The sequence below is a fragment of the Olea europaea genome, chromosome 23 (genome assembly GCF_002742605.1).
Source record: "Olea europaea var. sylvestris chromosome 23, O_europaea_v1, whole genome shotgun sequence".
Classification (NCBI taxonomy): domain Eukaryota; kingdom Viridiplantae; phylum Streptophyta; class Magnoliopsida; order Lamiales; family Oleaceae; genus Olea; species Olea europaea.
In genome coordinates, this window is record NC_036259.1 from 9,440,767 (window position 1) to 9,450,048 (window position 9,282).

Consider the following 9,282-nt stretch of genomic DNA (forward strand, 5'->3'; position numbering starts at 1 on the left):
ATTTAGTCTGTTGTTTTCTTGATTCTTCGACTATGTGTGCCTTCAAGTCAGACCAGATACATACTGTCTATGTGTAGTGAACATTCTTCCATCTGTTCTTTTGTGACATAGTTACAGTCAACAGAAGTATTATTAGACTCCACTCCAACTGAAACGTATGTTCTGGAAGTACTAGCATCATCAGCATTAATTGTTTGCTTGCTATGTGGAATTTGTGGTACAATATTGCTAAGCTCTCCAGTGACAATGCCGTCTAATATAGTGTGTTTATTGTCCAACGGTAACGATAGAGTTGTGTACCACAATGTCTGTAATTCTTCTTCTATTGGTTGCAATACAGCAAGGACTTGAATCTATAAACATAATAAAATATTAGAATTCTATGCTATACCATAGTAGAATAGTTAAATGTATAACTAATTGTAAATTTTCATATAATTACCATACCTCGTGTGTAGACAAATATTGTTTTATAATTTTGTCTGTCAATATTTATCTCGGCTTCCATTTGTGTATTCTTGGAATTTGTAATGTCTTATATCTCCTACGTCCAAATTTATTTCCAATATTGGGAAATGTTTCGTATATCCAAAACTGCAAAATGAAATTGAAAGTAAATATTAAATATATACAACATTAAACTAAACAATACATAAAAATTTAGTAAAAAAATTACCTGAAAAGCAAAAGGATATCCATGTAGCGAATATTTACACTCACTTTGCTCAACTTGTTGCATTCTCAGTATTCTTTCAAAGTGTGATTGTTGCAATGAATTCAACAAAACAAAGCATGCCTTCCGGCCCATGGATACAAAAGAAAATCGTCAAGCTGCTCAACCATACCAAGTGTTTGTAGAAAACCCGCAAGCGTACGGGATCGTTGTACAAGTAATAAGATTTGTGAGTTAAGAGTATCATTCCCACAAGAAATAAGGTCTAATATCTAGTTAAGTAGCTTTTACTAAATTCGAAGTAATATAAAATCAAAAAAGTTATGATTTGTATGTTTTCTATGCTAATCTTAAACTAAGAAAACAAATAAAATATTTATTTAATATGTGACTATTTGTATTGGAATCGTGAATCCCCCTATTGCGATTTAATTCGACTCTTAATTTATAATCTAGTAAATTCATGCATTCAAGACAATCGATAACCACTTTTATTCAATATTCTTTCCCAAGATATATTAAAACCTATGTTTAACATGACCCGATCATATTCCAAGTCCGAATTCATATGAAAAACATGCATTGATTTATAGGATTTATCACACATGATTGCACATGCTATAGAAATTATTCCTAACACCTATTATCCATGTGTTGATTTTACCGCGTTTTAGACTTATTGTGAGTATTCCTACACTACAACAAGTAACTTACTATCTAATTGGTGATCAAACAATTAAATAGTTCAATGGGAATGCAAAATCAATCAAGAAAAAATCATTAAATATTAAATTAATTGTCTTGAATTAAAATAAACAAACGTAGGGTTCATCATTCATCCAATACAATGAAAACTAGCATAGCATATTAATATATAAATTACAATAAGAATAATAGAAAAATATTACCCGGATCATGAAAGAATACAAAAGATGTTGATCTTCACGTCTATAGCTGAATTCTTCAAAACTTGATGTAATTGAACTTCAATTCCTTGCTATGACTTGATCTTCTCTGTTAACATATAGCAATTGACTCCTTGTTCTGGATGAATTTGATGAAACTATTGTGTATGAAGAGGCAAGAGAGAGACCCTTTTATTGCTGCCCATATATTGTATTTATATGATGAAATTAGGCCAAAATTCACGTCCAATTGTCTTCCAAAAGAGTTGAATCAAATAAGGAAAGTTGCCTTCGCGAACACATAATTTTGTCTCTTGGATACTATATCTCTAATGAAGTGAAGTTTAACATCAATGTGTTTAGTGTGCTCGTGAAAAACGGGGTTCTTGCATAAATGTATAGATGACTGACTATTAGAATACACTACCACATAATCATTAAAGACACGTAGTTCATGGAGTAGACCTTTAAGCCATAGATCTTCTTAAATAGCTTCAGTGGTGACAATATATTTTGATTCTGTACTGGATAGTGTAATAATGTGTTGTAACTGTGATTTTCAACTAACACATGAATTGGATAAGGTAAACACATAAGACGAAGTCGATTTCCTACTATCCATATCTCTTGCATAATCAGCATCTACAAAATTCGTCAATTTTACACTTTCTTTATTAGCACTAAACTTTAAACCTACGTCACTCTTACCCTTCAAGTACCTTAATAGCCACTTTAATGCTTCCCAATGTTCAAGGCCTAGATTAGCCATGTACCTACTAAGAGTACTAACAGCAAAACCTAAATCTGGTCTAGTGCAAACCATCAAATACATTATGGAACCAATCACATTAGAGTAAGTCACTTTACTCATATATTCTACTTCACGCTCATTGCAAGGAGATTGTTCTTTCAATAAAACAAAATGATTAGCAAGAGGCAACGTGACAGATTTGCAATCACTCATATTAAATTTCTTCAATACTTTAGATATGTATAGAGACTGATGCAAGAACAAAATAGAATTTGACCTATCTCTTTCTATTTCCATGCCTAGGATTCTCTTAGCCCTACCTAGATCTTTCATGTCAAATTCACAATTTAGTTTTGCTTTTATATTATTTATCCACTTCGAAGAAGAACCAATCAAGAGCATATCATCCACATACAACAACAAAAATAGATAATTATCATCATTATCATTGTGTTGAAAATACAAACAATGATCAAATTTACTTCTTTGGAACCCTATAATAAGTACAAAGGAATCAAACCTCTTGTACCACTGTCTAGGAGATTGTTTTAAGTCATACAGAGATCTTTTTAGAAAACACACGTAATCAGGTTTTAACTTGTTCTTAAAAATTTTGGGTTGGTTCATGAAGATTTGTTCGTCAATTCACCATGTAAGAATGCAGTTTTTGCATCAAGTTGTTCAAGTTCCCAGTCAAAATGCGCAACTAAAGCAACCATGACCCTAATAGTGGTATACTTAACAACGGGTGAGAAAATCTTATTATAATCAACGCCCTCTTTTTGTGTGTAACCCTTAGCCCCTAACCTAGCCTTAAACCTTAAGGGTTCCGAGCTACTAGTACCTTCCTTAACCTTAAAAACCCATTTGCAATCAACAATTGATTTGTTCTTAGGCCTAGGTACTAACTTCCAAATCTGATTCTTTTCCAGAGAATTAATCTCTTCATTCATCGCCTTAAGCCACTCCTTAGATTGATCACTACCTATCACCTCCTCAAAGGTTTTGGGCTCTCTATTGACTAGTTCTTCGTAACTAGCATGGGCGAAAGCTAACTCAGATTCAAAACCAAACCTTCTAAGTTCTCTCGTTTGTCTTCTCTCTCTATACTAGATGGATTATAATGAGCTAAGGGATTTCTTCCTCAGGGTCTTTTTCTATCACTACCTCGTTACCGTTCTCCACTTCAGGTTACTGAACCTGAATCTCCACCTCATTAGGAGTAATAGGGGCAGGTGTACTAAGTTTTCCTAACTCCACCTTAAACAAATCTCTCTCCTCACCTGGTTCAGTTTCACTCACAGGTTCGATTTTCTCTTTAATGCACGGCATCTCATTCTCATTAAATGTGATATCCCTACTTACGATTATTTTAACCCCATTTTGACTTCTATCCCATAGACTGTATTCCTTAATACCCTCGGGATACCCTAGAAATACACACTTTCTAGCTCTAGATTCCAACTTTTCCTCACTCTGACGAGAAAAGGCAGCACAACCAAAAGTTCTAAATATAGAATAATTACTCAGTTTACTCGACCATCTCTCATGCGAAGTGCCACTGTTCAATGCAGCAGATGGAGTTCTTTTTGCAGGTCTTTTGACACCAAGGTGGAGGTTGTTGGACATGTTGTTGTCAAATGACCTTTCAGGCGATGATGTAAACCGTTTATTAATTATCAGTCGATGATTGAGATATGACTAAGCGATAAATCATACCAAATTGTAACGACCCGACCCAAGAAGAGATTGGACAATTTGAAGCAACAAATTAAATTGTGTAGCTCATGGGCCATGTTTTCACCTACTTTGATGGCTAACTAGTTTTGAGGCCCACACTATTGTCCACTTATATGTTAATGAATCTTGACCCATTACCTAAAACCTAACTTACCTTATTTTGTGACTTGGCCCAATATATATTCTTTGGTCTTGCACGCTACTTTGAAGAACAAGACTTGGTGTCTCTTCTTTCTCCTTCCTGCATGCTCTCTCTCGGCTTCATCACCTCCACCCTCTGCCACTTTCTTTAATGCATACATCTTGGTGATATTTCTCCCCTTTGTGGTGGTCTCTAAGTGGCAAAAGGCTTGGCAACCGTAGGTGAAACCTTTTTGGTGTTCTTTGGGTCGTTTGTTTTGGTATTGGTTTGGATTTTGGTAAATTGAGTCTGTATATCGCCTTGGTGGTTGATGATTTCACTTCCTTACAGTCAAGGTGCGATAACTCTCGTGTCAAAATGAACCAAAAATTTTGCTCCTCGCCTAGGACTTCGCTTCATAGCTTGTTAATTGTTAGGTAGAAAGAAAATTAATTGAGTGTCTCGTACTAATAGTTTTTTTTTTTTTTAATTATCTTATTCAAAAGTTTAAAATCTGAATTCAATTTCAATTTCAATTTCAATTTTCATTGTTTATTACATACATAATTTTCATAAATGGGTAGCGAAAGAGTTAAATCAAAGCCTTCTACTTCTTACTAATATTATAATAATCACATCATCTAAAAATATAAACGATTTAAACGATTAGAACAATCTCATATTTATTTATTTAACTTCAATCTTCAATAAACCCAACGTAAAATAATTGGCGATGTGCTTGAATGTGTTGAAGTATGCAATGCGACAACAATAACAATCTCATGCACCTACTATGTCGTCACAAATCGTACCCCGAAGGGCATCGCATGCACACTTCAAGATTCAATGTCCATGTTTGCCCATCCTATCAATCACCACGAATATAAGTAGTCATTGATTGCAGCGATATTCGACCATCACACATTGGAAAGTTGCCCTTGTTGCTCATTTCCCAAATTGAAAAGAAACGAAAAATAAATAAATAATAATTATTAGCAGATTTGATAATTTAATTTTAAGAAATTATCCAACAAAATCTATTATCTATAGGTGAAAAATCATGCAGGTGCAATTGAAACTCTTTCAACCTCAATCACATATTCAAGAGTTGCAAATGGAGGAATTTGCACTCCTGACCCTAAATCTGCACCTTCCTCCCTAAAACCCAAATTGGGTGGAATTATAACTTTTCTTTTTCCTCCAGCCTTCATTGTCTTCAGGACATATTCTATGCCTTCACATATTCCTTTACTATAAGGCCTTGATCCCATTACAAGTGCCAATGGCTTCTTCTTTTCACTCCCATATGTATCAACAAACACTTGTCCACTGCCTTCGACACTACCCTTTACATCTATCACTACCAAATCACCCGGTCGGGGAGATGCTCCACCGCCTATTCTCAAATCATAGTACCTGATAAAATGTCAACTCAATCCGTTCATTAAGGTACGCGGTATTGAATAAAACTAGATAATGCAATACAAAAGTCACAAACGGAAGTATTTTTTAGAATGGCCACGTACCTTATGCCATTAGGCAAAACTACCTCTTCCTCCTTCTCAACATCTCTACACAAGTCAAGAAATGCATTAGTAACATTTAGAATTAGAATCTGTATTCCCAATTGAGAGAAGATCAATGCTTCATTGACAAAAGATTTGTTGATGACTAGCATCTGAATCATTTTCGAATTAAAAATAAATTTTTTATTGCGATTGGTGGAATTATAATCGTTCTAAGCATATCAGCAATAGGCAAATTGTTGGGGCAGAATTCTGTATAACGGGGATGCTTTGACACAGCCCGTCTCAAGTTACCCTAGTGGATTTAAAACGTGATGGAAGCCTACGATGGAATTTAGCTTGAATAATGATTTCTGTCTAGTAATATCAATAAATATCATACCTCGTGTTTGCTTCTTGTTGTGAAACTTCAAAACGAGTCTTAATTTGTTCAGAAAGAACGCCAACAGCAAGAAAACCAACCCAAGCTAGACCAGCACCAATTCCAAATCTTCTGGTTAAGGTGGAAGATATCCAATCAGTGGACTCCACACTTGTCTTGGTTACAGGCTTCTGCGGCTGCACTTTAGCTACTGTGGGGGACGGTGGCTCAGCTGCATTCGAACTGAGCTGTTGAGTTTTTGGGGGTGTAGTTGGTGGCTCTGGAAGCTGATATGATGGTGGCTCTGGAGGAGGGGTTTGTGAGGATGAGAAGTAATTACTTCTTGTTTTTGGAAGAGATAGAAACTGTGGGGATCCAAAGAAAGCAGCCATATTTTCACATACGAAATCTTGGCTCAAAAATTTGGGATATGGAATGGGAGATAGATATTTGTAGTGAACATATTGTGAAGAGGTAGCCTTTGGCCCCCACCTTATCTTTACATGTGACGAGCTTAAGCTTAAGGGCATAGTGCCACATTCATACTCACTATGTTGTCAAACACGACGCACGCACGCTAACTTACAATCGTAGTGTAATCATCTAGACTGGTGCTCTAGTACCACTTGTTCTAAATAACATTATTCTTTTAAAAAAACTACATTAGATAAGCTTTTTTCTTAAACGCGCTTTTAATAAGATAAAACACTTCCAAAGAATTATCTGAACATGTTCAAAAATAGCTTTAGGGTCTGTTTAGTAGTGATTATGAGAATTGATTTTTTAACCGTTAGAGAAAAATAGATCCCACCTGTAAGTGAGAAAATTAAAAATGACGACTGAAATAGTGAAATAACGGTCAAAAAATAATTTTTTTTGGATGAAAAATTGCTACCAAATGAGAGCTGTCTTAAAATTAGCTTTTGGCTTCTCAAAAATTTTGCCAAATTGACCGTAAACAACAAACTCCTCAAAAGCATGATAAAACATCAATAAAGCAACAAATTCTACAAAAGGGAGAAACATTTTTCCCACAGTTGAAATTGATTTTTCCACGCATGTTTTCCCGTACCTCCAATAGGATTTTTCACTAGCTTCGTTTTAGAAGCTAGACAGAAACAAAAATTTCAAGCCTAATTACAACAAATTCAAATGAATATACAAACATCTACACAATTCATGGATGGTGGCACGATAAGCCATGAATACAAACCATAAACGGCAAACTCTGGGAAATGAAAGAACTCTAATTCACTCAAATGTGTTGTATGTGCTTTATATCAAGATCTATAACAAAATCTCATTCACCATTTGCCTCCATTGCAAGTCACTCTTATCGAGCAAAATAACTTATCTGTACCCACTAGCTCTTACGACTGGATTGATCTTCCAAGCTTAGTGATGACTGACCCTTCTCATTTCTTCTACTTACAAGCACACCGGATCTTGGCACGTGTGAATTGGAAATAGGCTTTTGTAGTGGTTTCAAGGCAGCCATAATATCAGCAAATGATGGCCGTAATCTTGGATCTCTACAATATTTCATGTTCGAAAAGTAAAATTTCCCCACTTTAAATACTGAAAACAAACACTATATGGGCATGTGCTTCATTCATTTGTATCTAAGCTGTACTCCAGGCTAAATGTATCTCAAGCATTTAAGACCTTCAGTTCATGGTTTGTACACAGTACTCAAAGCACCAAACAGTATAATAAACAAAGTTTTAGCTTAGTTCTCGTTCTTATATTTAATCTACTTTTGTAAACATGCCACAGTTTTTAGCACAGAGCATTTTTTTAATATTATTTGTAATGATTTGTAAACGAAGCCTACTTGGGTGAAAAGACTTCATAACTGCCCTAAATCTACAGACAAGACTAGTTGATGCAAACATTTGAACTCCAGAAAGCGATTGAAATACACTCACGTTAGCCAGCATTTCCTGATTATATCTGCTATAACTGGATCCATATCGTCTGGAATGTCAAGACGACGATGCTGAAATCCAACGGCACCAACAACTTGCATCGGGTTCATTCCTCCCCAAGGTTGCTGCAAAGTACAAAGTTCCCATAGTATAACGCCAAAGCTGTAAACATCACATCTGCATGGAAATCAATCAACAACCAAATCAATCAAAAACGATCAAATAAAGAAGAAAAATATGTCACTTTAAGGATGATTTGTTTTCTCATCTCTCGTATATTTTTATGTAAGAGTAATAATTGGAGGACATACTTTTCATTTGATGGCTCATTTCTTAGAACTTCTGGTGCCATCCACTCTGCCTAAAGAAGGGTAATGCCAAATCGTTGTCAGAAATGTCCTTTTAAAATTGCTTTATGGAAGCTTTAGTAGTGATCAAATGTCAGACGACAGTTAAAAAGTCAAGAGATTTTATTGAAAAGATTATTATCCCCTCATTGTCAATTAAAATAGGAAAATAAATAAAAAGATCAAGAACAAGATAAAATGTGAAAGTTTGAGGATCAACGAAGAGGTGACACCAAAGAATGTGAAAGTTGACTATAAATGGAACATAGCAAAGATGAAAATTAGCTTCGGCATCCATCAACTACTACAAAATACAATATTGATCCAACTTGTCTATTGCTATCATATTAAGGATTTTTCACTAGTGGTGGCAGCAACTACTGAAATATAGATGGAAGCTTCACCACCTCAATTCAATTGCTTCTATAAATACTCGTACTTCTATATCGTAAAACAACACCCAAAAAATTCAACTTTCGGTTTATCCAGAGAAATGCAGCTTTTCAAAATCTTGAATTTATTTGCAAACCATAGATCGCAGAAAACCACGTTTCGCAAAGGAGAAGGTAACAGGACACCACCGTTGATCTATTCCTACAAAATGGCTGACACTAGAATGATGCAACAAAATAAGCCAGTTGCATGATAAATCATCATATTGCTCCATCCATGTAGGCAAAGGCATCAAACAAACAGGAGACAGAAAAGGAAAGAAGAATGGAGGAAAGCATTTTCAAGGGAAAGTTGTATTAATGCGGTGAAATAATATGAAATACAGCACATGTTGGTTTCTCAAAAGGACATGACATTTGAAAAAAGACATTATGATATTTATAAACAAAGAATGACAATATATTTCGGATCAGATAAAATTAGTGCTAGTAAAAAAATTGTGGGGGGGGGGGGGGGGGGGGGGGGGAGGGAAAAAAT

At 35.2% G+C, this 9,282-nt stretch overlaps 2 protein-coding genes across 3 annotated transcripts in view; both read right to left on the bottom strand.

Moving 5' to 3' along the window:
• Nucleotides 1-5,165: 5,165 nt before the first annotated feature.
• On the bottom strand, nt 5,166-6,516 carry LOC111372325 (peptidyl-prolyl cis-trans isomerase FKBP17-2, chloroplastic-like). Its single transcript, XM_022994610.1, has 3 exons — nt 6,099-6,516; nt 5,717-5,761; nt 5,166-5,606 (listed from the first exon to the last, which is right to left on the bottom strand). Exons 1-3 carry the CDS (start codon nt 6,467-6,469, stop codon nt 5,249-5,251), a joined length of 774 nt encoding a protein of 257 aa, XP_022850378.1. The 5' UTR covers nt 6,470-6,516; the 3' UTR covers nt 5,166-5,248.
• Nucleotides 6,517-7,082: 566 nt separating this feature from the next.
• LOC111372326 (probable serine/threonine-protein kinase SIS8) overlaps nt 7,083-9,282 on the bottom strand; it is a 6,336-nt gene continuing 4,136 nt past the window's right edge. For both annotated transcript variants that reach the window (XM_022994611.1, XM_022994612.1), the window contains exons 7-9: nt 8,317-8,366; nt 8,006-8,182; nt 7,083-7,609 (exon numbers count right to left, since the gene is read on the bottom strand). In XM_022994611.1, the coding sequence (XP_022850379.1) occupies nt 7,441-7,609; nt 8,006-8,182; nt 8,317-8,366 (396 nt within the window). In that variant the 3' untranslated portion in view covers nt 7,083-7,440. The remainder of the gene's footprint in view (nt 7,610-8,005; nt 8,183-8,316; nt 8,367-9,282) is intronic.

Coding starts and splice junctions, on each gene's coding strand:
- LOC111372325 (XM_022994610.1), bottom strand. CDS start 6,469: ATGGCTGCTTTCTTTGGATCCCCACAGTTTCTATCTCTTCCAAAAACA. Junction 5,762..6,098: donor CAACAAGAAGCAAACACGAG/GTATGATATTTA, acceptor TGACTTGTGTAG/AGATGTTGAGAAGGAGGAAG. Junction 5,607..5,716: donor GTTTTGCCTAATGGCATAAG/GTACGTGGCCAT, acceptor ACATTTTATCAG/GTACTATGATTTGAGAATAG.